This window comes from Acipenser ruthenus, chromosome 5 (assembly GCF_902713425.1).
Source record: "Acipenser ruthenus chromosome 5, fAciRut3.2 maternal haplotype, whole genome shotgun sequence".
Taxonomy (NCBI): domain Eukaryota; kingdom Metazoa; phylum Chordata; class Actinopteri; order Acipenseriformes; family Acipenseridae; genus Acipenser; species Acipenser ruthenus.
Genome location: NC_081193.1, coordinates 13,438,639 through 13,466,577, shown reverse-complemented (window position 1 = coordinate 13,466,577; position 27,939 = coordinate 13,438,639). Strand labels below are relative to the sequence as shown.

Here is a 27,939-nt window from a genome sequence, read left to right as displayed (position 1 = left end):
TGCCCAGGGACAACACTAGACAATAAAAGAATGCTTTTAGACAACATATAGATGGAGTGTATAGGTTATGAATGTCAGTGTTCTCTGAGGGGGCAAATCTGAAATCTTACAATGTATAGTGTATACAACAAAGTTCAAGGATAACAGCCCAACGCCAATGTCAAACTTGGTAAGAATTTTTTTTTGTACATACTTAGAAGTCTGAGCACTTTCAACAAAACAGAATTAGAATAGACTGAGACAGAATTAATTTCCATTGATGTATGGTTCTACGTTGATAAATTTAACCTCACAGCAGTCAAAATGAATTTGGCATTTCCGCCTCTCTCTCTTTCTCTGTTTATTAAAATATTAAATTCTATTTTCAGGCTGCCTGTATCCCTGTGTTATTAAGTAATGGCTGGGAACTGCCTTTCTCTGAGATCATCGACTGGAGTAAAGCAGCTGTCATTGGAGATGAGAGACTTTTATTGCAGGTAGAGAAAGTCTGATTTTGTTTGATGGTGCTTAAACATTGTCTGTCAATATGAATATATTGCATTACCTTACATCAATCATGGTGTAATACTACTGTACAGTTTTTTTGGAAATGTTTCCAATACAGTAACTTTAAATGAAAATGGAACCATAACATCTCTTGGGGTATTTGACCATGGTCCATTTCATGTTTGAGCTTTTTAACATGGAGAAGACAAAAACCTTGAAGGATCATCCCTCCTGTTGAAAGTTCCTTCAATGTCCAGTAGAGATGGACCCAAGCTGGATCGAGCTTGTCACAGCACTGATTAAGAGATGGACCACGCTTGTTGTGGCACTAGTGGTGAATTGATCTTTTAAAATCCTTTGTGTATAGTTTTAAGGGCCTGTCAAGGAAACAAATTACAATCTCTTTCTTTTACTTTTAGCTATTTTACATTGTTTGACTAAGTGTATGTGCATGAAACACATGTTAACCGATTCTGTCGAGTGAATAGAAACATACACATTACCTTGGTCTGTCTCTATCTGTGGTAGAGCAGAGTCCCACCTATACTGTAGTGGCAACAACAACATTCTAGAGCAGTTTCATGAATATCAAACTGTATTTAATCCAGGCTTTAAAACAGAACAATGTATTCTGGTATCTTCAGCCATTACCTTCTGCATGCATCACCTTGATAGCATCTGTACTATGCCTTGTGAAAAATGGTGGCCATGACCACTTCTGTTTGATGGATGTCTTTGAAAATTAAAGTCTTTATCTGTTTATTTTTACAATATTGTACCCAAATACCCAAACTGGATCATCAGCTCTATTTCTATGAAAAAATCTAAAACAAAGGCTGTCATGATGACTTACTTAGATTTCATTGATCATAATGTAGATATAATGCATCATAATGTTGGCCATGTGTTTCACACAATTGTACCTGGAGGGCATAGGTACCTTGTGTGGTGTGGCTGCATGTGTAATATATATATATATATATATATATATATATATATATATATATATATATATATATATATATATATATATATATATATACTCATTTAAGTTATTACTTTGAAAACCTTTGCCCACTGTCACAGTTAGGTAAACTGGGCCTAAGCAAATAGCGTTTGCTGACTGTTGTGCTTGCAGCTTGTCCCTGGGTGGAGTGTAATGCGTATATAAATACACAAAGTCAGTGGTTTCGATGCAACAGAGCTTTATTAAATATATGTGACATTACAACACAATAACCCCCACAGTCCCATTCACCACTGCACACAACAATGTTCACTCCTTGCGGGAAGGAAGCATCCGCCTCCTGCTGCTGTCTCGGCCAGGTGCTTGTGACCAGTACCCCCGGCAGGCTCATAGTGGAACTGTTCTCTGATAGTTGCTCGAAATCCACTCCCAGCGTCCACGCTCACCTACTCCCTGGAACCCTGGGTTAAAGCACAAGTCTGGTGTAAACAAAACAAACACAGCAAGTCCTTCCAGGCAGCACTCTTCCCAGTCTGTCTCCCCAAGCACAACTCCCCCGCGGATCAACACAATTCCATTTTATGCTCCAAGCCACACCCCATCAATCCTCCATGACCAATCGCTAGCTGATTGTGTCCATGGAAAAACATTGGCTTTGACGAAAACTCGAAACACCTGTGTGATTGTCCTTCCCAAGATGGCCGTCGCAAGCTGACCCTATACTTAAGGTATGTCACTTCTTGGTGCGGACCTGAGGGTCGATTGTTTAGCGCCATCACCTGTCGGGAAGTCAGGGTTTACCCCACCTCCTCACCTTCATCCTGCTACACAGCTTAAAAACAAGAAATGCTTCTTGTAACAGCTGTACTCCCATGTTGTATACTTCTTTAAAAATGTTGAAATATTTTTAAATGAACCATTTAGGAAAGCTACAGTATCTGGACATTTTAATCCAGACAACAACTTCCAAGATAGATACATTTCTTTGAGCCATGTGCTACATTAATAAATTATCCCATTAATTATGTACTGAAAGATGTATGATAAGTATATACTTTAATTACTGAATGTATTAACAGCTGCTACCTGCCAATTTTTTAATTATTTTTTTTTTGCTTCAAGGTAAAGAGTAATTAATTCAGAAAAGGCAGTTTTAAATTAAAAAAGATGAAAGTAAATGAGAAAATGAAATGCAGCAAACAGAGAGAACAAGAATAGACAGTAATGCCAAGAAGTTGATTAGAGGGTTAAATATTTCCTCTTTAGAAATTGCAGCAATAAACAGAAGTATTGCTTTTACAGCTGAATAACAGTAGAAAAAAGCATAGGATACTTTGCTAATTTATTTTCACATATATCTGATATAGAATTATGGTCATATTTAGAAACAACACTCATTTGGAGAGCAGCAATGACATTTCAAAATGGGCTAACCTGCGTTTTAAATAAAATGTACAGGTTTTAACCCACTAAAGTCTGGGTAGCTCATCTGGAGAGGCAGAAGTTACCCATGTTGACTAAGTGTCTTGACTTTATATTATGAACCAAATCGTGTATTTGTCTGCCTACCATGACAGTATTTTACATTAGAGTACTCTTCACCTCCCCTGTTGATTTCATTCTTTTATCAAGTAGAAGCAGCGCTACAGTAGCTGTACATGGTCCGGCTCAATACCATGCATTTGGTTACTACGGCAACAGCGTCAAACAAATATCGGCTTCATGATTGGTGCATTCCACATACTGTACACCAACATTTCTACATAATACTAATGTACAGTGTGTATAAACACCATGCCCCCATACAAATACCCACTTTAATCTGCATATAAAGTTATTGTGCAATCCTTGTGCCTAAATACAAATATACATTTTAAATCACCTATGCTACATAACCCACACTCCGTGCACCAATACATACACACAACATAAACACACCACAACATAAACCCGCCACAAGGACCAAAAAAAAAAGAACTTTAGCTTGCATCCAAATGATCTCTGTCCCTTTGCTCGCAGATAAGTGTGAACAGCAAGCACATTGATACATTTGTTTTAAATGAAACAAACCTAGACTGAGTCCATTTGGAAATGGATCCAGTGTGAATGCAGTAACGGCTACATGGATGGTGTGCCCAAAAATAAGTTAAAATAATATATTTACACTACCCTTTTATGGGCAGTTAGTGGGGCAAACTGACAGAACGTGTTGGAGAAAAGGGGCTTTAATTCTTTGTTTAGCTGTATTGTATACCCCAATGTAGCCCATGTTACTGTTTGTTTAAAGTCCAGTACATTAAGAAACAAGGTCTCTAGTAGTCTATAGTTAAAGTGTAACTTTGGTCTGTGGTTTGAGTCCAGTCACCAGTTAATTATCGGCTCTCACCTCCTGGGAATGAATTGGATTTTGATTCAAACTTGACAGAGAGAGAGGACAGAAATACGTTTGATACTATTACTCTCCAATATATGCTGTACACACTCAGTCCACTATTTATTTGGCCACATACTCAGCTGGGGTCTCCTCATCCTCTCTAACTGGAGAAATTCTGAAACAGTTAAGATAGTGCATACTACTGCCCAAGCTAAGCGGCTCCTGTGTCAACCACTGAGCTCCAAGCTGTTGTTATCTGTTCCAGTTCGTCACGGTGCTATAGAAACAATGATAGGATATAAAACCAGGGAATATTGACTTGGAGTTTTAAAAAATGAAAGAAAAAATGATTTGCCAAAATGAAATCTGACCCTTTCTTTCCAGCTCTGATAATGATGCCACACTTTGAGAAGCAACTGTATCACTGGCATTTATTCACAATAGCGTCTATTAAATGGATGCTGGAACATTCAGTGGGACAGGTGTCATTAAGTCCCTGTGGCGAGGCATATACCCATTAGCTGCTTACAGGAATGTTGATGTATTTTATTTTTATCAGCTAGAGAACCCTCTGTTCTTATTCTTATGTTCTTACATATAATTGCTCTTATTCTTCTTGTGTGTGTGTGTGTGTGTTTTTTTTTCAGATTCCTTCAATAACTAGATCTGTAGACCATGACAAAATATTGGCACTCAGGCAGCAGACCCAATTCCTCTGGGATGCCTATTTTTCATCTGTAGAAAAAATAGTATTAACTACATTAGAGGTAAGTGCTCCCATTTATGGAATCATTAATTTAAACCGAGGTGGGTGGGAGTGTGGGGAAGGCTTTGTACTCACTTGCCAGATAAGAGACAGCAAGGATAATGGATTGCCTTTTTATAATGTGCAAGAGTAGAGATCGGGAGGAATTGATGGTTGTAGTGGAACAGCAGAGGAGGCACTGCTATTTTTATTACACCAATTTTCTTTTTATGCTGTACAGTCGCAGTGGCGACTTCAACTCGTTTCTGTGTAACATTTTTATGTTTCGCTTGGCTTGAAAGGAGTCTGAGTGCTTCTTGAAAATGGATATTAGTAGGAAGCCTTTGCAGTCTGGTGTCTGTTGGGAACCTATTTGGAAATACGTTCTGCTGGTCTCAAATCGACAGTACACAGAACACCTGCTCATCCTGGATCAAATGGGTGGATTGAAAATGGAAAAGTATATATCTGATTAACTCAAAGAAACAAGATCAATCAAAGTAATTAAATAGGCTGTATATTAACTTTGGAAGCAATCATTTCTTCCTAATAGAACATTTTGTGGGCATTCTGATTTGTAACTGGTTGAAAAAAATGTACCATGGGCATAATTAGCATGGGGTTATAAAAAAAAAAAAATACACTGTCAAATTTTTAGCCCCACAGTAAATTTGGTCAAATCTGACCCCACAAAAAATAAGGTTTTTATAAAACCTTTAAAAATGCTGTTACTACAGTTTGTTACTTGTTCTACTTAAAGTGCTTTATTAATATATTGTAACGACTCTGGGTCTGCTATAACCGTGTTCAGGAATGTTCTGTGATCCAGAGTCAAGAAATTAATTGGCAGCAGGTGTTCAGGGACGTCGGAGATGGGAGAATAGCCACCAATCGGGGACTCGGCTTATTATTTTGTCACAGTCTCATCTGCAAGACACGGACAACCCCCCTTCATCCGCAGAGCGAGGGCTTAGTCGAGAGGTTTAACTACACGCTCGCAATCCAGATTGCCATCACCACCGCCACTCACCAACACGACTGGGACAACCAACAGCGCCTTGTCCTCCTGGCCTGCCACCCAACAGTGCAGGACTTCACTTCCTGCATCCCCTCACTCTTGATGTTGGGCCGGGAACTTTGCACCCCTGCTGAGATGGTGTTCAGCCAGCCGCTGGACCCCTCCGCTAAACCACCCAGACCGGAGTATGCCAGACTGCTGTAGCACCACCTGGAGTTGGCCCATGGCTTTGCCAGGAACCAGTTGTAGAGTGTGGGCTGACAGCAGAAGAGAAGCTATGACACCAGGGCACGAGGGAGGCACTTCACAGTGGGGGAGCTGGTCTGGGTGTACAGCCCCCAACGGAAGCGGGGCCACTGCCCCCAAGCTGGACAGCCACTGGCTAGGACCCCTATGTTGTTTTCGGAACTTTGTTGGTTCCCTAGGGGACGAGGGACTTTAAAGGGGGGAGCTGTGTAACGACCCTGGGTTTGCTGTAACCACGTTCGAGAAAGGTCTGTGACCCAGATTCAAAAGTTCATTGGCAGCAGGTGTTCAGAGACATCAGAATCACCACCAATCAGGGGCTCAGCTTGACGCGCAAGTGGTACCTGGTTGCAACATTGTTGTCACAGATCACGAGACAAGATGTTGCAACCGTCAAGGAATCGAGAGCAGGAAACTGTGCATGCTTGGGATTGGTGGCTGGTGCACCGGGGAGCACGGCCTGGATGCGGAGATAAGTAGCAGGCTGCTGTTGTTGAGGCTACTGCTGAGAGGAACAAGCTGCTGCTGGAGTGAGATAAAAAGGAGATCAAAGAGAAGTGGGACTAAAAAGGACCAGAGACTGCACTTAGTTGGCTGTGGCACACGGCTAAACAGTGTGCTTTGGACATTATTTCAGGTTTTTATTTTATTATTTTGTCACAGTCTGAGTAGCACTAAACTGCTCAGCTGTAGTTGTACCACTGGCTTAGAGTAGAGTCCTGGCTTAATAGACTGCTAAAGTTGAGAACCTGATAACCTGTGTGAGCCTGCTTCATTTTCCACCCAATGCTACAGTATTTCTACCCTATTAATGGAAGGAATAGCAGATGTTGAAAATCTCCAATGATGAAAATAAATAAATGTACCCTATCAACAAGTATGCCAGTAGCATATATCCCCCTCTATCGCTGTAACTTCTAAATTATAGCTATACAGTATTATTAATGACCGTGATGACTGTAACATATATCAACAGTATGTACAGAATGTTTCATAACAATTGGATAAGCAGATTTTTGCAGAAATGTAAGTGTGACATACAGATAGACGGATATAAGGACAGAACTATACTGCCTATATCCCCAGAATGTAATATTACCAATAATGTAAGCTAAATAATGCTATTACAGTGCCAAGTTTCATGGGCCAGCATATTTCTGCAATTCGTTATTGTTTTGTAATTTGAGGGCTATAATGAATGTCAAGGTTTCTTACCAGATGGTAGCTCTTCATCAAATGAAACATTAAAACCAAGAAGTATCTTTTTTTTTTTTTTAATAAATGTTTAAAAAAAGAACATTCATATTCCAAAAAAGAATAACATTTGTTATTGTGTTAATCACTTTTCAGTAAATATACCAGGTGTATTTTTTATAGCTTTTTATTTTATTGTACCAACAAAACCTGTGCAATCAACCAGGACAAGTTACATCCCTTCAGCAGGTGAAAGTCCCAAAAGCTGTGACCCTTAAAAAAAACTGCAAACCTTAAACTGTAACAACACTTTTTAAACATGCAAAGCAATTGCAATATAGTACAACTTTATTGTTTCTGTTCTGGCATCTTTGAAAGATCTTTTGACCTTGAAGCCAACTTGACTAATGCTATTTGGATGTGATGTTAAATAAGATTGTGCATTAAGTCATTGTGATTCTAAAGGGATCAAATCCCATAATGCTCCCATAATGATGAAGAATGTGGCAGTTTTCTTGTTCCTTCTGCTTCCTTCTAATTGGTACCCAAACTGAAGGCTGCTTGTTTTGTGTATCCTTCAAGGAAGTAGTGTAGTTTAATGTATGCCTTGTTATATACTGTACAATTCTGTTTATGCCCCTGGATGGTTTGTCTCATTTTCTGTTTTTGGCTGATACTAGGTTAAAGGAAGCTATAAGTAAATTGACCTCTTATGAGGTTTCATTTCCTTCATAGCATTTTCTCCCTATCAGGTTTCAATTTTTAGCAGATGAATCATAAGATTGCATTTAGAAAATTGGCCTGAATCAGTTATGTATTGCCTTGAGGCCAACAAATACTAGTTATGCCAGTGTATAGTCCATTAACTCCTGCACAGAGGAAGGCAACTACCTGACAGTTTTTAACAATTTTCTTCACCCTGTCTAGTGGTAAAGGTCCATTGGGTTATTTGTCAGAGGATTCATATACTGTAACAATTGTGTCTATTTTCTTTGGGAGAAAAAATCTGCTTGGTAAGGTTTGGGAGTAATTGATTATGTATCCAGTTTACTCCAGGCTAAACTATTTTAGGCCATTACAGCATATGAGAAAGTAATACAAGTGTCTGCGCAGTATCAGCCTGTACTGTGCTTTTCCCCTGTAGGTTGTTTGGAATAGGTCTCAGTAATTACTTGTAATTCTTCAAGCTGCTGTATTTCTACAGTAAGGCAATAAAACATTTTTAAAAATGGTTTAAACCGTCCCATAAGCTAAGGTTAGTTACCAGCATTTAGCTCAACAATTGGTATTATGTGGAATGTGCCAGTATATACTGTATGTCCCTGTATTAGCTTATTGCTGCGTATGCATTATTTATGCATTTTATGCGGTATAAGAAAACTGTATATGCACATTATAAATGTTTTGCACTTAACAACAGTGGTTACATGACAATAAGAAGTGAGCATCTCACTGGGTTCATGTGATATTTGCAGTTGAAGAGGTGGCAGGGCCATTGGCGGCATGACAATGAATTTATTTCTGTGGATAGCCTCACGTAGTTTTTTCCATTATTTTTGACTATTTTGCTGGTAGAAAAAAACGTGTGTGTGTTTTTTCCAGTCCAAACCACCATATCCATTTATTAGACATACTGTACGAAGACTGAAATATCTTAATTAAAATAGGTATTACTATATGTGACAGGATAGCCAGGTGTCTAAGGTGATCAGGTGGTATTATTATTATTATTATTATTATTATTATTATTATTATTATTATTATTATTATTATTTATTTAACAGACACCCTTACCCAGGGCGACTTACCGTTGTATACAAAAAAATACATATCAATAATTACAGTACAATTAAGAGCAAAATACAAAATACAATGACTTCAGTCCTAATAAGAGCAAATACAAAACACAGTACGATTTGATATCGGGGCAGTTCAGGAGCAGATAACAGTGTTGATAGTTACATCAGGGTTAGATACGAGTGCAAGTGAAATACAAAATACTACTCTGCTCCTCCGCCCGGAGATCATCTTCGTCCTCCTGGAGCAGGCAGTAAAAGGGTCTCAGACACAGAGAGGGATTCTGTTCTCGACTTGACCTAGATAGTCATTTTTAAGTAGATATATATGAGCACAACACTGTTTGTGCCACAGTAGTCTGTTAGACTTTGTCAGCACATTAATCTACTCTAGGGATAAGACCTCACAAAAGATCAGGTGGTTTTCCACAAGAAGGCTGGGGTATCTTTCACAGTTTCTACTTATGGCTCACCTGCTGTTATTGCCTGCATGCATAAAATAAATAAATACATTCATTAATCAGATGTAGGGAAACTGGAGCTAGATGAAAACCTGCATTTATATAGCTCTCTTTATATATCCACACATGATCTCTGAATCATTGAGCAACCACTGGAGAACAGGTCAATCCAAGACCACCAGATCTAATTTCACATTGCTGTCAAAATAGTGTTGTCAAGGTGAACGGTTACTACAGCACTACATCACACATTCTACTTTGTTTTATTATATCCTTTTTGTGTCATTGGATTAATGTTTTTATACAGGCACAAAAAGGACCAATATTGCCCAGGTGCCATTCATTGCCTTTTTACCCAGGTTCAGTCAACTTGAATGATACCCCAGTCAAGAAACAAATAGAAATAGGCAAACATTATAGTAGTGCATGATAAACTGAGTTTGGGAGGCTCACCGGGTTTGTGGGAACATTAAAGCAGGAAACTCAGTGGGAAGGTATGTATAAATTATGCCTATTCTCTAGGGTTTATCAACATAATCCTGAGACATTTTTTAAAGTGTAGTTTTAAAATATGAAAAGGCTAAGCAAAATGGAGGGCCTTTATTGCACCCCCTTGGCACTGAATGAAACATAATACCTTGAATATCTAAAAAAAGGAATGATACAAGTATATCAGGTAGTAAGGACCACATTTGATGAGTCAATCTGCATTTCACCGACTCCTGTTATCATTTGAAAAGTTAATTGTGAGCCATGAAAGATGCTGTAATTAAGTCATTGCATTAATCTTAATTAGAACCTGCAGATTCAATGTGTAGAAAGAAATAGATAAAAAAATAAAAATAGATTTTCTATAAACACATGTAAAGTTGACATTATTATTATTATTTATTTCTTAGCAGACACCCTTATCCAGGGTGACTTACAATTGTTACAAGATATCACATTATTTTTACATACAATTACCCATTTATACAGTTGGATTTTTACTGGAGCAATCTAGGAAAATTACCTTGCTCAAGGGTACAGCAGCAGTGTCCCCCACCTGGGATTGAACCCACAACCCTCTGGTCAGGAGTCCAGAGCCCTAACCACTACTCCACACTGCTGCCATGAACATGTTAGTATGGAGGGGTAGTGATGAGGGGGACAGAGCTTAGAAGGTGTTTCTTGAGTTTCTTATGAAAATGATGACAAAATAAATAAATAAATGAAACCAGAAAATCGGACAGTAGATTGGAGAAAAGCAGAACTCCCAATGCAGGTCTGTGGCAAAGTGGTTAACAGTGTGCAGGTGCAGAAGTGATGCGGTGATCAATGAAAGGCACACAACAAGAATCCAAAGTGCAAGGAGGATTATTTATAATCCTGGTCTGGTGACCATAAATAATAATCCCAGGCAATACACAGCAATGTGTACTGCACTGTTCTAAATAAAGGGTTTGCAGTCCCAGATAATAAAGACTGTCAATTACACACACAATATACAAACACAGTCACTAGTCCTGGGTGCGTGCTGTAGTGCTCGTGGTGCTAATACAATTTATATCCTGACCCAGGTGCAGTGATGTCTGGGTTAGTGCTGGGCTCAGGCGACAGCACCGGAACATGTTAGCCGTCTACTAATAAATAACAAGGAACAAATTAGAGACAAACAAACAAAACACTCACGGTATGATATATATAAACACTGGTCCTTCCGGGTCATTCCTTAACCATAAACGAAGGAACAGATCACGTCGCTCCGTCCCCTATTTGTACCGTCACTCATGACCCCTTGGTAAACAATTGCAGCCGCTCCTCCAATCTGAGGCTGCCGCATCGTTTCCCTTCCGGGTCGATGAGTTAGTGCACCGAAGCTCCGCCCCCTTTCTAGATGACCGACTGCCATCTAGTCCAGGGTACTCTGTTCCCTTTACTTAGCACCGACCAATATACAAGAGCAGCCCTAGTGTGCCTTTTTTCAGGAAACAATGCTGTAACTGGTATGAACTTGTTGTTTATACAGACTCATCATGCATTACTGCTAAAAAATGATCTGAGACCTCTTTCCACTGTGTTTTTTATGTGTTAAGTGATAATAAATGAAAACGCATACCTGAGGGAGTTCTATAAAGTTAAATGGTGGCACTATGTTACTATGTGGATGTAAATATTTCAGACACCTTTTATAGTCACACTCCTTTTATTATGTTTTATTATTTATCTTTATGAACTTGCCTAGTATTACTGAACTGTTAAATATGTAACTTAACAATGACTATTTATATTGATAACGTTTCTCATTACAAGAATAGACACAATATCTTTTCTTTTTTTTTTTTGTTCAGATAATCCAAGATCGAATTTATTCACACATATCAAGAAATAAATTAATGTGGAATTCCTTACCAGGAGGTCTGTACATATTACCACAGTTTTCTACAAATTCAGCAGAGTTTCCATTTTATTATTCAGTGCTGGGTGAGTAATGTCTGCTATTTATAGTATTTTTGTCTGCTATGTATGTATGTATGTATGTATGTATGTATTATTATTATTATTATTATTATTATTATTATTGTATTAATACAAAGTGTACTGTCGGTATATTAGGCATAATCTAATTGTTGAATAGTATGAATGGAACAGCAATCAAATTATTTCACAATCAATCCTAGAGTCCAAAGATGAGAATGTTCTGTACATCACATCCTTTTAAGCCCTAATTGCCTATTGTATTTTTAAAACACATATGAAACAATTGAACTGTACATGAGGAGGCCGTTTGGTCTGGTGATTAAAGAAAAGGGCTTGTTAACTAGGAGATCCCCAGTTCAAATCCCAGCTCACTCATTGACTCACTGTGTGACCTTGAGCAAGTGACTTAACCTCCTTGTGCTCTGTCTATCGGGTGAGACGTTATAAGTGACTCTACAGCTGATGCATCGTTCACACACCCTAGTCTCTGTAAGTCGCCTTGTATAAAGGCGTCTGCTAAATAAACAAATAATAATAAAATAATAATCTTAGAGTTTGTAATGCCTAACAGTACAGCACAATGATTGCATTTCCAAGTGGCCTTGGTTGAAAATTGTGATTGTCTATTGTCTATTGTCTATTGTCTATTGCACTATTGAGTGCAAATGCAATCTCACCTTGTCCTCCCTGTCAGAAATTGTCATTGATGTATTGAACTGCGTTTTTCTGTTAGCACCTTCAGAGCTCCTCGTATCACCATACTTGCACACAAACAATGACTACTGTAATGTTATAGTCTATACAAAGCGACTTAGAGACCTGAGGGGGAACTCTGCATCAACAATTGTGGCTGCAGAGTCTCTTACAAAAGGACCTTGGTTTTACATCTCATTTGAAGGATGGAGCACAAGGAGGTTTATTGACTTGATCGGGTTCATATACAGTGAGTTAGTGGCTGAGCTGCGATTTGAACCAGGAACCTCCTGGTACAAGCCCTTTTTTTAACCACTGGACCATCAAGCCTTTAGTCTGACACACAATCTTCAAAGGGAAATATTTGGAAACTTAAAAATCCATTGCACCATTTGATCTGTTCCATGAGTTCAAAAAAAATATGTGGAAATGCACAGATTTTAATGCTAAACGTGAAATATTTTTACTTCGGTGTTCTTTTTTTCAGCCTGGTACACATACTTAATTGAAATTATCACTAGTTCTGAATTAAATCAACCTGTTTATTCTCTAGAGCACCTGTGAACAGACGCTCCCTATTCAAAGGCTGTAATGGCTTTGCCTGCTGTCAGTAGACCTTATCTCTGATTACCTTATAGGATTTTCCAAGGTTGCTACTACAATATGTTGCTGTCATTGTAAATGAAGAGTAAAATGCCTTACAATTTCATCTCATCCATTTATCAAGGGGCATAGATTTACAGTAATAGGCAATGGTGTACTGTACAACCTATGTTTAACTGGCTACAATACAGTATATTAAGTATATGATTATATTATGTTGTGTTTATTGATGATGAAAAGTATCCACATGCTTATATGGATAGCTCCTGGCTGTGTCCTTCATTATGGTGATAAAGAGCATGGGACGCAAGTGGCTCCTGGTGCAACTTGCCCTACTCCCCCAGGTCCATTTTATCATTACTCTGTAAAGGATTCCTATTGATACCAATGAGCATTGCTGAAGGCTGCCCTCTAGACTGCCACCCTAGACCAAACTAAAAAAGAACACTGTGAAGCATGCAGTCGTCATGGCAAAGTGCTACTAGTTTGGACAAATTCTAGTTTTCCTCCACTACCACAAACAACAGTACCTTAGACATGCAACCCTGTGTCACTGTTTTAGGAGGCTGTGTGGTCCAGTGGTTAAAGAAAAGGGCTTGTAACCAGGAGGTCCCCGGTTCAAATCCCACCTCAGCCACTGACTCATTGTGTGACCCTGAGCAAGTCACTTCACCTCCTTGTGCTCCGTCTTTCGGGTGAGACGTTGTTGTAAGTGACTCTGCAGCTGATGCATAGTTCACACACCCTAGTCTCTGTAAGTCGCCTTGGATAAAGGCGTCTGCTAAGTAAACAAACCAGGTAGAGTCCTTACACCTTAAGAAGCTTTGAGCTGAATTTAAATTAAGGAAGCATTCCTTGTTTAAGCCTTGATTTGTCTCAATTATTATTATTATTATTATTTATTTCTTAGCAGACGCCCTTATCCAGGGCGACTTACAATCGTAAGCAAATACATTTCAAGTGTTACAATACAAGTAATACAATAATGTTGTTTTTTTATTCAACGTTGTTGTAGGTAAAAGCCCATCCCAGGAGTTCACAGCTGTCATCCAGGCCATCACCCCTCTGATGTCACAGTCCCAGCCTATTGTCAAACTACTACTCGCTGTTGCCAAATCCAAATACTGCGCGCAGGTAAGAGCATGACTTACTTAATGATTAGGGATACTGAACCTTGTTTGGAAAATGTAACTAGTTTCATATTACAGCCTCATTTTAACTTCACGAAAGGAATAGTTTAATAAAATATCATAAACGGTAGTACAATTGCAAGTCTGTTGTGCAGTATAACGATGTAGTTTATTATTATATATGGGAACTCTATTTTAGATTTTATAATTGCAGCCCACTCTATTGATTTAATTTGGCCTAAATCCCTGACTTCTGCAAATGTCCTTTTTTATTTTGAGTTTTTGCATCATTGGCGAATGGAGAAATATCCACGTTTTTGTTTCTGCTCTGTCTATTATTCCCACTTCAATGTTGCCACTGTTTAAGTGTCCCCTCCTGCTGCTAGTGTTTGAAAATTAGATCCTCCAATGCCTCGCTTGTATTAACTAGGTCAATAAATATCCATGATGTTGATACATTCAGCTCTTCAAAGGGTGAGACATTTCAATGACCAGATCTAATTAACACAGAGGTGGATAATATGATTGTGTTGTCTATTTATATATCAAAGTTACTCCAAATTCAAAATATGGTCTAAATAAGTCTATAACTGTTATAACTCTACTTGTCATCTCACAAATAATGCAATAATTCAAGAATTACAGGACGATTAAAAAAATGGAAATACTTGTTGCTTAATTTAACAAGATTCAACAGGTAATTGGTGTAAATGGAGTAAACATTGTGCAGATGTAGGCTGCAAATAAAACATAAGACAAAAAAACTTGTATTTGTTGTAACAACACTTCAAATTTATTCTGGTTATCAATGAAGATGTTGTCAGGATTACATGTTCATGTTGTATCTGTACTTTATTTAAACTTGAGTACATTACAGAGTTGTATCCACAACCATAAAAACACAATGAGAGTCTATGCAGTAATACCAAAAGAAAAAAAAAACAATCGATGACAAATGTTTCAATGAGAATCAGTTACAGAGTTTACCACCGTGAACCATATTTATGAAGGTTTTCATGGGAAAATGCAATTTGCATCATTTTTTCTTTATTTTTTAGTGCTCAAAAGGTTTATGACACACCTTGATACCAGGCCCTATATGGGTAAACTGTTAGAAAATCAGACTTTTAAATGCTGAATTATAGTCAGAGATTTTCTCGGGAAAGGTAGTGTCTGGTTTTCTTTTAAACCATTGGAGTTCAATGGGTTTTTTTTTCTGCTAGGGAATACAAAATTAACTGTTTTTGTGGTTGCCCACTTTGATCAAGACTTTTCCCCCTGTATCCCAGATAATTGTGCTATGGAACTGTGACAAACCTTTACCTCTGAAAAACAAGTGGCCCTCCACCTTAGTGCCTATAACAGTCATCGAGGGAGAGAGTAAGGTAGGTGACACCATTACCGTGGGGTCTAACAGTCCTTGATTTCAGCAGTATTTACAAGAAACGCACTATAGCTTTGCTGAATCCTGCGTTGTCCCAATTGTAAATTGTAGCAATATATATATATATATATATATATATATATATATATATATATATACAGTGCCAATTCTCTCATATTACTGAATTACAAATGGTACATTGAAATTTCGTTCTGTTTGATATTTTATTTTGAAACACTGAAACTCAAAATCAATTATTGTAAGGTGACATTGGTTTTATGTTGGGAAATGTTTTTAAGAAAAATAAAAAACTGAAATATCTTGCTTGCATAAGTATTCAACCCCTGTGCTGTGGAAGCTCCCAATTTACACCGATGAAAGAAATTGCCCTAACGAGGACACAATTACCTTACCATTGGCCTCCACCTGTGAACCATTAAAGTTGCTGTCACATTTTCTGGATAAAAACCCCACTGTTGAAGGATCATTGGTCAGGCTGTGAATCTGAAGGAAAATGAAGACCAAAGAGCATTCTACAGAAGGTAGAGATAAAGTAATACAAATGCATAGATTAGGGAAAGGGTACAAAATAATATCCAAGTGTTTGGATATCACAGTGAGCACAGTTGGATCAATAATGAGGAGGTGGAAGCTGCATCACACCAGCCAGGCACTGCCAGGAAAAGGCCGTCCCTCAAAACTCAGCGCTCAAACAAGAAGGAGACTTGTGAGAGAAGCCACAGAGAGGCCAACAATCACTTTGAAGGATCTACAGAGTTCAGTGGCTGGGAGTGGAGTAATGGTGCACCAGTCAACCATATCAAGAGCTCTGCATAATACTGGCCTGTATGGGAGGGTGGCAATAAAGAAGCCGTTACTCAAAAAGTACCATCTGAAAGCATGTCTGGAGTTTGCCAGAAAGCATGAGAGTGACCCAGCTGCGATGTGGGAAAAGGTTTTGTGGTCAGATGAGACCAAGATAGAGCTTTTTGGCCAAAACTCAAAGCGCTATGTGTGGCGCAAACCTAACACTGCCCATGCCTCAAGACACACCATCCCTACAGTGAAGTATGGTGGTGGCAGCATCATGCTGTGGGGATGCTTCTCATCAGCAGGGACTGGGCATCTTGTTAAAATTGAAGGAAGAATGGATGGAGCAAAATGCAGGGAAATACTGCAAGAGAACCTGCTTCAGTCCGCTAAAAAACTGAAGCTTGGGAGGAAATTCACGAACAACGAACCCGAGAGTGGTGCAATCTTTGACTATATATATATATATATATATATATATATATATATATATATATATATATATATATATATATAATGTAAAGGATTGCACCACTCTCGGGTTCGTTGCCCCTTTAAAAATAGACCCAACACGACAGAAATTGATTTTTAAGCGCTGGTGCGCTATGTTTAATAAACAAAAAAATAAACAAAATACAAAACAAACACCTAGCTCTGTACGAGCACTAACTAACACCCAGGAACTCCCTAACTAACACGGGACAGCTAGGCTGTTTCCCCGTCCTCACAAAACACACTGGTTTTCAAACAGCACTTTACCTCACGACTGCCAGGAAGCAGAGCACCCCTTTCTGCCTCCTTCTCCTCAGCAGCTTCAAGCAGACTGCCTGTTCTCCTTTTAAACCCCACACCTGGGTCTAATTCCCCAATAACGCCCAGGTGCGGATGATCATTAATAAAACAATTAAACAATTAAATTTAAACAATAAACCAAAAAGTGCATTCTCACATGTTTCTTTTGCAGGGAGGTTTTAACCCCCTCCCTGCTGTCTCTCACAACCCGCTATCTTACACATCCCCCCCCTTGTCTTTACAAGACACAGGCCACGAAACGGCCACCTCCTCCCCTAAAACACAACCACCCACCCTCGAGTCCACAAATGTCCATTTTCGCCCTCTTCCACGGGCAAACTCGAGGGTGGATCGGTCCACGTCCCAGCTCAGCCAAGTAGGGACCGCGCACCGGCGACGAGGGACCCCAACGGTTTGACAGGGGCGACCAGAACGACAACCGGGGCACTGGAGGCTGCAGCAGCGGGCAGAGGCCTGCAGCTGGGACCCAGTGCAGCGACGTCCGGTCAGCAAGGGGGAGCGAAGCAGTGACCAGGGGGAGCGTAAGCGACGTCTGGGAGCAGCGCAGCGACGTCTTAGTGTCCGGGAGGAGCGGAGCAGGGGACCAGGTGCAGAACTGTGCCCGATTCTGCCGACTCCTGGGCTCCAGGTCTAGTGACGGGAGGTCCAGGCTAACCGACAGGGTGTCCAGGAGCAAGGGGTGAGGGACCGGACGCAGCGACGCCGGACTGGACCGTAGGGGTGGTGGTCGGGGCTGTGGTGGAGGTATGCTTTTCACCTCCTCCCTGGGCTCCGGAAGCAGCGGCTCCTCCCCTCTGGGCTCTGGCAGCGGCAGCTCCTCCCCTCTAGGCTCTGGCAGCGGCAGCTCCTCCCCTCTGGGCTCTGGCAGCGGCAGCTCTTCCCCTCTGGGCTCCGGCAGCAGCGGCTCTTCCCCTCTGGGCTTGGGAGATTGCGGAGTTACCCATACCTGCTCCCACTTCTGGAGCAGCAGGTCTAGCTCTGTGGGCTCCGGATCAGGTAGCCCCCAGTCCTGTCTCCACTTCTTTATCTGCTCTTTCTGAGCAGCGGTGTTCCTATTGACCATTTCAATCAACTCCTTTAAATCCATTATTATTATTTTTTTGGGTCGTAGGGGCGCCCACACACGCTGCCACCAAATGTAAAGGATTGCACCACTCTCGGGTTCATTGCCCCTTTAAAAATAGACCCAACACGACAGAAATGGATTTTTAAGCGCTGGTGCGCTATGTTTAATAAACAAAAAAATAAACAAAATACAAAACAAACACCTAGCTCTGTACGAGCACTAACTAACACCCAGGAACTCCCTGACTAACACGGGACAGCTACGCTGTTTCCCCGTCCTCACAAAACACACTGGTTTGAAACAGCACTTTACCTCACGACTGCCAGGAAGCAGAGCACCCCTTTCTGCCTCCTTCTCCTCAGCAGCCTCGAGCAGACTGCCTGCTCTCCTTTTAAACCCCACACCTGGGTCTAATTCACCAATAACGCCCAGGTGCGGATAATCATTAATAAAACAATTAAACAATTAAATTTAAACAATAAACCAAAAAGTGCATTCTCACATGTTTCTTTTGCAGGGAGGTTTTAACCCCCTCCCTGCTGTCTCTCACAACCTGCTATCTTACAATATATGTATATATATATATATATATATATATATATATATATATATATATATATATATATATATATATATATATATATATATAATCCTAATTGTTTTGATATTTTTATTCACTCATCATAAGTCTTAAACCACCTGGAGAGTACCGTTCTACTATTCAGTTTATTCAGATCACGCTCCCTCTTACAACATTGAACAATTGCTTGTTTTCTGTTACCACGATACACCATTCATTTCAATGAGTGTACTAGCATTGTTGCAGGAGAGAACATGATCTGGATGCAATACGTGCTTAGAAGAGAGTCAATCATGATTATGTTTAAAAACATATCGCTGTCGTACAGACAACTTGGCACACAGCAAAAGTAAATTAGACATTTCTTGTAAACACTGCAGGGTTTTCTGTAACCCTTAAAATCACAGGAAACTTATATGGTGTTTGTTTAAGGCTGCTAATAACTGAGTTTGGGGGGGATTTTATTTCCTGCAGATTTCTTTAATATAATGAATAATGTAAGAAATATTCAAAGTATGTATTTTCCTGCTTGTGTCTATTTATTCTCTTTTTACATAGAACAGAATAAGTTATCTGTAGAATAGACTTCTCCAGCTTTACACTCACACTTTAAAACTTCAAACTGATTCTTCAGTTTAGCAAATATATATATACTGTATATATAACCTCTATGGAGTATTGTCAATATTGTAACTGTTCTTAGAAGTTTGTTGTTGTCTGCATGTGAAATCTATTGCATGTATGATTTATACGTTTATCAAACCCTGTGCTATCTGCAAGGTTAGTTTTGAAACAGAGCTTGAAGTAACGCAAAAAGCTAGACACTGCCCATAAATAAATCATAGTCTCCATCAAAATGTCTGAGAGAACAGGAATGTTGTCCTCTGCAAATGTATTTCCAAACATTTCAACACTAAGCTTCATCATAGCTTCAAATCATTTATGGTAACAGCGGTGGGACTAGGGTTGCCACCTTTTTCACAGACCAAACCCAGACATATTTCTCAGTCAGCCTAGGTCTATCAAAACTGCAGTATACTGTAATACAGTTTAGCACAATACCACCAGATCTCGGTACAATCAATAATCATCCAGTATACACAGTATCTTGCTCTTGATATTTCTAGCAATCAAACTTGCAAGCCAAAAAAATAGTAGCTATGGTACGTCAGAGGCTAATCTTACCCAAGACAAGTAGCTGTTCTGATGAGTAACGCTGTGGCAAATCAATGCAATTTCTGAAGTGAAGATCCTGTCCACCTGCTTTTTTTATAAACATTTTTACAAATAATTTTTCCAGACAGTCACTGGATTTCTGAGCCTAAGCCCGTTTGTGACAGTCAGAATTATTTTACAGCCATTGTGCCCCCCCATAATAAATATTAATGAACGTTATTAACAGACATTAAAAACTACGGCACTATCGATTGTGTGTTGGTAAAAAGAGACAAAAATGAGTCAAAATGTACTCAGATTTGTTTCAGGTTTTTCAATGTTACTAATGGCTACCGCAAAATATGCAATGCATATTATACATACATGCACGCATATATATGGTTTAATTACCGTTATATATCGGAAGTAAACCATATTTTACTGTAGAGGTTATGTATTTAATCACACACAGATCAATGTAATGTAAAACATTATTAAAATGCTGGGGGCCCAGTAGAATGTACAGATCAGTACTAAACAGTACATTTCTAATAAGATAGTGGAAATCCTTTAAGCAACTAATGTACTGTATAACGGGAAATTTTGCCTGATATTATTCGTGGATTTGCTACCTTGGTAGATTTTGACAGTTTTTGAATTGCCGTTTTTCACTTCATGTTCACAAAGAAAAATGCCACACCGTTTTGTATTTCTACTTTTAATTTCATTAAAATACATGTTTACTTAATGAAAAGTGTGCTAAAACAATATCTAATTTACAGTAACTAGTTAACGCATCTACAAATTTTGTCACTGCAGCCACTTAGAGAACAACAAAGCAGGCCTTCTAAAAATGAGTTACAATATGTATCATTGTTATATGGCCCTTACATTTTAAGACACCAGTAATTGGAAAGGATTAGTAGCTGCAGTACCCTTTAACGATAGGCATGTGCTAACTCTCAGTTTTAAAACTTAGCTCTGGGTCACTAACATAACACAGTGGAATGATCACAATATCATTTAGTAATTGTAGGACAGTATTGCCACGTGTGAAAACTTTAACAATAAAGCCGAAACTGAAACACTTTAAATTTAAAGCTGGTTAATAGACTAGCAAGCACTGGCAAAATCAGCTTTTTTTGTACGGTGCAGAAATCATTTATTTTAACATAACATCATTTATATTGTCTAGGGACGTTGCAATAACTGCACGGTGGGTGTCTTAATAGTAGTATCTACACGTATCGACAATAACAATCCAAAGCAAATTTGCACCATTGTTGCAGACTTTCTAACAAGTCTAGTATATACAATTTTGTAAAATATTAAATGAAGGTTGGTGTTTCTTATGCATTTCACTTAGAACTGGACATTAAGGCATTTCGGTTTGTTAATTCCTGCCACCCGGACACCCAATTCTCGGACTGTCCGGGTCAAACCCGTACAGGTGGCAACCCTAGTTGGGACACATACAGAAAATAAAGCCGTGTCAAGATCTGCTTTAGTGTTACTATAGCCTTGAGAAAATTTGAGAGAGTAAGGTTACATGATTCAGTTAATTTTCCATAGCAACCTTTTTAAGCCTTATTTTCCACCATTATTCAAGAAAAAAAAACTGGCTTCAGATTTAAAAGTGTTTCTGGCTTGGATAGACAAATGCATTGTGCAGTGGACTTCAAAGCAAAGATGTTTCCTGTTGAACGGCATTCATCTGCCTTATTCCTTGCAGAAATGTCCTTGTGGTAGGTTTTCTTTGGGTTTATTTACAGATGTGACGACTGTTTAACCAGACTTATCAGCACTTCTTCTAATAACAACAGAAGAAAAGTTTAGGAACAAGAAAAAGGCCATTTGGCCTATCAAGACTCGTCCCTTGTTAGCACACCATTCACCCCTACTATCTAATTTAAAAGGACAGAATCTAGTCATTTATGATTTTATCTATAGCTTTCATGAGTTTATAGGCTTCAGTCAAGTCCCCTCTTTCCCTTCTTTTTTCTAGGCTGAAGAGATTAAATTATTTTAACCTGTCCTCATAGCTTATGTCATTAAGTCCTGGGATCAGCCTAGTTGCCCACCTGTGTACCTTTTTGAGTGCATTTGTGTATTTTTTATAGTGAGGTGACCAAAACTGCATAGTATTCTAGGTAGGGTCTAATTAAGGCCTTGTATAATCTTAGCATAACCTCTCTAGAATTGTATTCCACACTTTTCGCAATATAGTCTAACATTTTATTTGCCTTTTCAATTGCCTCACCACATTGGCGAGATCCTTTTAATGATGAGTCCATTTTAACCCCAGTTACAGAGAAGTTCCAAATCCCTTTGAATTAACTGGGCTGCGGTTTGTGACTCCACTACTCCCCGAAGTCTGGTATCCTATACAAATTTAACAACCTTGCAGTGTGTATCTTGGTCCAAATCATAAATGAGGAACAGTAAGGGTTCAAGTACAGACCCTTATGGTACCCACGAGGCATGTCCCCCCCAATCAGATTTTGCATTTCTCACAAATACTCTGTGCTTCATGTTTTTTTCTGTATCTAATAACATGTCCTCACCCTTATTCCTTGAGTCTTCACCATCACCACAGTAACATTAACATTATCCCAAAAACCATGTCAGGAAGTGCAGTCCTAATTAGTCCACCTTGTGTGTCTGCATGCATTATTCGTTTCTGTTATCACAATTGCAGTCTGTTGCCAGAGCAAACGTACTGTATTCTGGTCTTTCAATTAATTGGTCATTTGAGTCTACTAGAGCCAGCTGCTGTAGCTGCAGATTTTTAGACTCCTTGCTAAAGTTTTGCTGTTCTACTGTCATAGGTGCTGGTTTATGGTGGTTATCCTTCCCACTAATTGACAGTTGCTAATGTCAAACTCTATCTCTGAAGAATATCTTCCTTTTATAGTAATATGGCACTACATAGTTTAATATAATATGAAGCTGTTCTGAGCACATTTTCAGTCTCAAGTTCGATGTCATGTTTCTGTTTATTATATAATCTAACTTTATTAATAAATACAGTACAACGTTGCATATCTGACCCCCTGTGGACTGGGGTATAGGCGGATATGTGAAAAAGTCAGATTTGCAAACATCTGTAGAAAATTACATTTACACATGCATAAATAGGTTAGTGAACAAAAACAACACTCAAACTGCTTTAAACACAGGGATATGCTTTGCTTTGAAAGTAAGCAAACGTAAACAAGATTAATTAGGCTACAATACACAGTGTTGCTATGCGGTTTACAATAAGATATCTCCACACAAAGCTTTAAAAGAAAATACAAAACATACGGTAAATGTACAGTAACCTGCAGCTGATGGCTTGGTTTAAATATTGTTTCGGCTATTTTAAACAAACTGCCGGTAAGCATTGTGTTTATGAAACTTGCTTTGTTTAATTCAAATGCATTTAAAAGCTACAACAACACGCTTCCAATATCTGCAACCGTGTGCTCCATCATATAAACACATTGCACAAAAAAAGAGTAAAACACAAAGCTTTCTCAACTGGTGTATTGAAACGTCACTGCTACACACAGCTGACTGACACACGCACGCAGCCCGTCTCTCTTAAAGGGCAACGCACCAAAAGGCTGATTGCTGTAACGCTTTCTTTCTGTTTCCATCGCGGACGCTGCACTTGCTGCCAATGCTATTACTCTCGTAGCCTCATTTTAATATTATTTATTTATTTAGCGAGGCGATTAATTGATCAGGGCGCTTATGTGACGGTCGGATATGCAACGTTCCACTGTAATGAACACTCAATAAAAAAGTCAACAAATGACAATAACAAATTATTAATTGTTCCCTTTCAAGTACAAAATTTAACCATTATCGAATGGGTATTTACCTCCTAAAGACCCAAATCCTGAAAAGTGTATATCACGTGGCCCCATCCCTGAGGGCACAAAAGGACTGTGCTAGGTAATGGTTACATTTCTATTTCAGGGAACCAGGGTTATGATAATAAACGTTTTATAAAAAAAAGAATGCACTGAAAATACAAACCAGGCTAGCCAGAGGTCATTTGCACAGTTCTACAAAAATTCTGAGGATAATATTTTATTGTTTTTTTTTCTATTTTTTGCTCCTGGCCAGTTACCTAATGGAAACAAAATAAATCATCCTTTTGCTTTAATTTATTTTCAAGTGTTGGCTTATTAACTCTCCCTGCCCCCACATCATGGATGAATTTGAGGTGGCAGCAGCAACCTTTAATAGAGTCTTTTAAAACCTGATCTGTCAACCCACAAGTGTAACTTGTATCACATTCTGTTTATGGTGTTCTCCCAACTTTATTAATAATAATAATAATAATAATAATAATAATAATAATACAGTAGAACCTAATTTATCCGCACACCATTCATCCGCGGCTCCCTGATGAGTTGTATCTCTGAAATACAGTACAAAAAAAAAAAAATAATTCAGAGTGACCAATTATTATTTTTTATTTTCCCCCCAATTTGGAATGTCCAGTTATGTTTTTTCTCCTCACCGCAGCGGGTCCCAACACAGCACATACGTTCTGAGGGTGTGTTCAGAGGTGGACGGGCTACCGATCTCGGAGAACAGAGATCAGCCCTGCTTTTTATCTACTCTGAATGTGCTCAGTGTCAGTAGGGTTTGCTGTAACGCGATGAGGAGAAAGAGTCCCTGCGGGTTTCCCATCCCCCACCCCGGGAGCATCAGAGCCAGTGTGACGCCCCCTTTGGGAGTCCCCAGCAAAGTTCGGCCTCTTTGCACAGCCTGGATCCGATCCGGTGTCGTCCAAGCTGTGTGACTCATCCTCCGCTCACAGCGGCAGCGCTTTAAATGGGTGTCCCAGGGTGTCAGCTTCAACAAGGAGTTGGTTCCAGACTCCCACAATTCTCTGTGTAAAAAAATGCCTCCTATTTTCTATTCTGAATGCCCCTTTATCTAGTCTCCATTTGTGACCCCTGGTCCTTGCTTCCTTTTTCAGGTAGAAAAAAGTCCCCTGGGTCGACATTGTCAATACCTTTTAGAATTTTGAATGCTTGAATCAGATCGTCGCGTAGTCTTCTTTGTTCAAGACTGAATAGATTCAATTCTTTTAGCCTGCCTGCATGACATGCTTTTAAACCAGGAATAATTCTGGTCTCTCTTCTTTGCACTCTTTCTAGAGCAGCAATATCCTTTTTGTAGCGAGGTGACCAGAACTGAACACAATATTCTAGAAGAGGTCTTACTAATGCATTGTAAAGTTTTAACATTACTTCCCTTGATTTAAATTCAACACTTTTCACTATATATCCAATCATTTTGTTGGCCTTTTTTTATAACTTCCACACATTGCCTAAATGAACAGCAGAAGGATGCCGATTCTGTAAAATGTGTTCTCCTGAGGCAGTTACTTAGTGAAGCCCAGCAAACATATTTTACGTCGCTGAAACAAAATACTATGATAGAATTATTTACAAAGTTCTGTTGGTATGCATATTGTTGAAATGTAAGAGAGGTTCAAATTACACAGCAGGCTTGTTTATTTAGTTTAAAAATAAATAATAGAATTGTATTTTTGTTTGAAATCCAAGAAAACTAACAACACGTAGATACCATTATTTAATAGTAATGCGTGGAATAACTTAATAATACCTTTTCTAGCTGCTAGACACACAACTTAGTTTATAGGAAAATTGTGAGCTTTGATGGGCTGAGGTAGCTTATTCCCGTCATAAAATGTGTTATGATCTTGTAGCTTTGTAGTATTTTTATTTATTTATTTATTTATTTATTTATTTATTATTATTATTATTATTATTATTATTATTATTATTATTATTATCATTATTATTATTATTATTATTATTTTTTGGTAACAGAAAACGCTAGGGAAACAGTGTTGGAGGTGTATCGCATTTTGATAAGATTTTGCTAGGCGTAACACTGTAAAGGTAAACCGATTTTAAAACATTCTTCTGTCTTTGTAATATACAGTTTTTCATATATCTTCAGTAAATGCTAATTGGGTTTACGTTACTAGTTTCTTTGTTTTACAGTATTCATGCATTCTAGTCACATGCAATGATACCTCATTTATCCACACAAATTTCACAAATTCCTGGACCTATGTCTTCTGGTTTCATTAGATCATAATATAGAAAGAATAAAATATTGTATCACATTTTTGTAAACTTGTAAAAATCCAGTCTGTTGCCAGCATTATTTTCCTGATAGTACGTTTAATGATTACATGCTTTTTGCCGCAGTCTGAGTGTAGGCACTCGGCTCTCTCATCCTTCACAATGGGCGCTCCTTAAATAATTTCCTCCATAAGTTAGAGAGATCGAGTTCTGCCAACATGCAATCCTAACGGGCTGACTGAGTCCTAATTCAAACAAGGTTGCTCAATCAAATTGCTTTCAACTCCTAGTTACAGATGAAATGTGGAATTATATGTGGCATCTCATTTGTGCTTTCACTTGCAAAGGAATCCTAAATGCACAATAACAAGTATGTTAAAGTTATTTAGTGTCGGACAGTTAGGGAGGGCTATTTGTGCAATGAAGATACAAACTTGATTCACATTGGCAGCTGCCATCAAACATTGCCTATTTATTTTCAGAATGGAAATGAGTGTTCAGAAATTTGATTTCAACTGCTGATCTGACTCCCTTTTAATAATTCTGTTGTGCTAAACTAGGAATATGCCCACAGCTAGCTTCAGAAATTGAGCTCTGAGCTGGGATTTGTAGTGAAAAAGTCAGGAGTATGTGGTTGATCCAGAGTTGTTTTTTTTTTTTATCATGTCTCTTTTAAGTTACATTATAACAGCTTTTCGGAGCACAGTGATGTTCTTCAGGTGAAATGTGCAATAGATAATAAGTAGGTTTGGTTATTGTTATACAATGTATTGAAATTGTAAGCTTGCTGTTGAAAAAAATGTAGGCCTATACTTGTTTCAACCCCCATATCTGTTCCGGAGATTGACCTCATAAACCCACATGAAGGGCTTTAAATGAAAGTTAGGAATTCAGAAAATATGCCCTTTTATTTACTACATCTACTTATATGACTAGGATGCCAAGTTTATAAGTTCATTAAAAAAATATTGTTAACCTTAAAATAAAAATGGACATAAACACTTCTAAAACAATACAACAAGGTAATACAGTACACCCTCGCTACGTTATATCGAGGGGTTCGTTATAGCGAAAGGAAAATCAAAATGAATGATAAACTGTTGGAGTAAGTTAATAAGATGATATTGTGAATAAAAGTAGAATTGCATGTACCTGTTCGTTTCATATATGCAGTATTCTGCCTTTGCTTTATCCTGTTCGTTAAAAAATGTAAACGCAGTACAGAAAGCACAAATCCCGAATTAAAGCTGAACATTTATTCAAAATCAATCTGACACAAACTGTTCAAAGTGCACCAAATCTTAATCCAACAAATCCCAATCCCAAACTCATCTTTTATTCCAAATAATCCCGAGATAAAAAGTTTGACATGAAGTTAATCAGATGCTCAAGTTTTTGTTGTTGTTGTTGTTTTTTCTTTAATCAATTTTGCTTTGCTGCATGGTTGCTGAACAAGCCAAAAAAGTGTTTTTTGACAACCTATATTCACGACAGAGACATGCCTGTGTTACGCCTTTTTTCAAATGATCAATATAGTTTCCAGCTTTGTTGCAACATAAAATGATTTTCGTTTCGGAGGCAGTTACACAGCGCATGCTTTTTATTAAGACAAAAGAGCTTCACTGAAGAGGTGTCTCCCATGCGTACAGACCGGGATGTTGACAGTGTTGTTTTATATTATCTTATTTTTTTTTTAATTTGGGTTCCAGGGGCCAGGTTCGTTATAGCCAAAGGTTCGTTATAATGAAGGGCATTATAGCAAGGGTGTACTGTACTTCCCAGTAAGGGACAGATTTCAGAAAGTCCCCAGGTATCACTTTGTCAATAACCCTCATT

The 27,939-nt window shown here is 38.6% G+C and overlaps 1 protein-coding gene across 1 annotated transcript in view; it reads left to right on the top strand.

Moving 5' to 3' along the window:
• LOC117402503 (exostosin-1-like) overlaps positions 1-27,939 on the top strand; it is a 321,233-nt gene that overhangs the window by 272,255 nt on the left and 21,039 nt on the right. Inside the window, exons 3-7 of the mRNA XM_034003718.3 lie at positions 369-476; positions 4,475-4,594; positions 11,618-11,750; positions 14,059-14,177; positions 15,463-15,558. Of these exons, the coding sequence (XP_033859609.1) occupies positions 369-476; positions 4,475-4,594; positions 11,618-11,750; positions 14,059-14,177; positions 15,463-15,558 (576 nt within the window). The remainder of the gene's footprint in view (positions 1-368; positions 477-4,474; positions 4,595-11,617; positions 11,751-14,058; positions 14,178-15,462; positions 15,559-27,939) is intronic.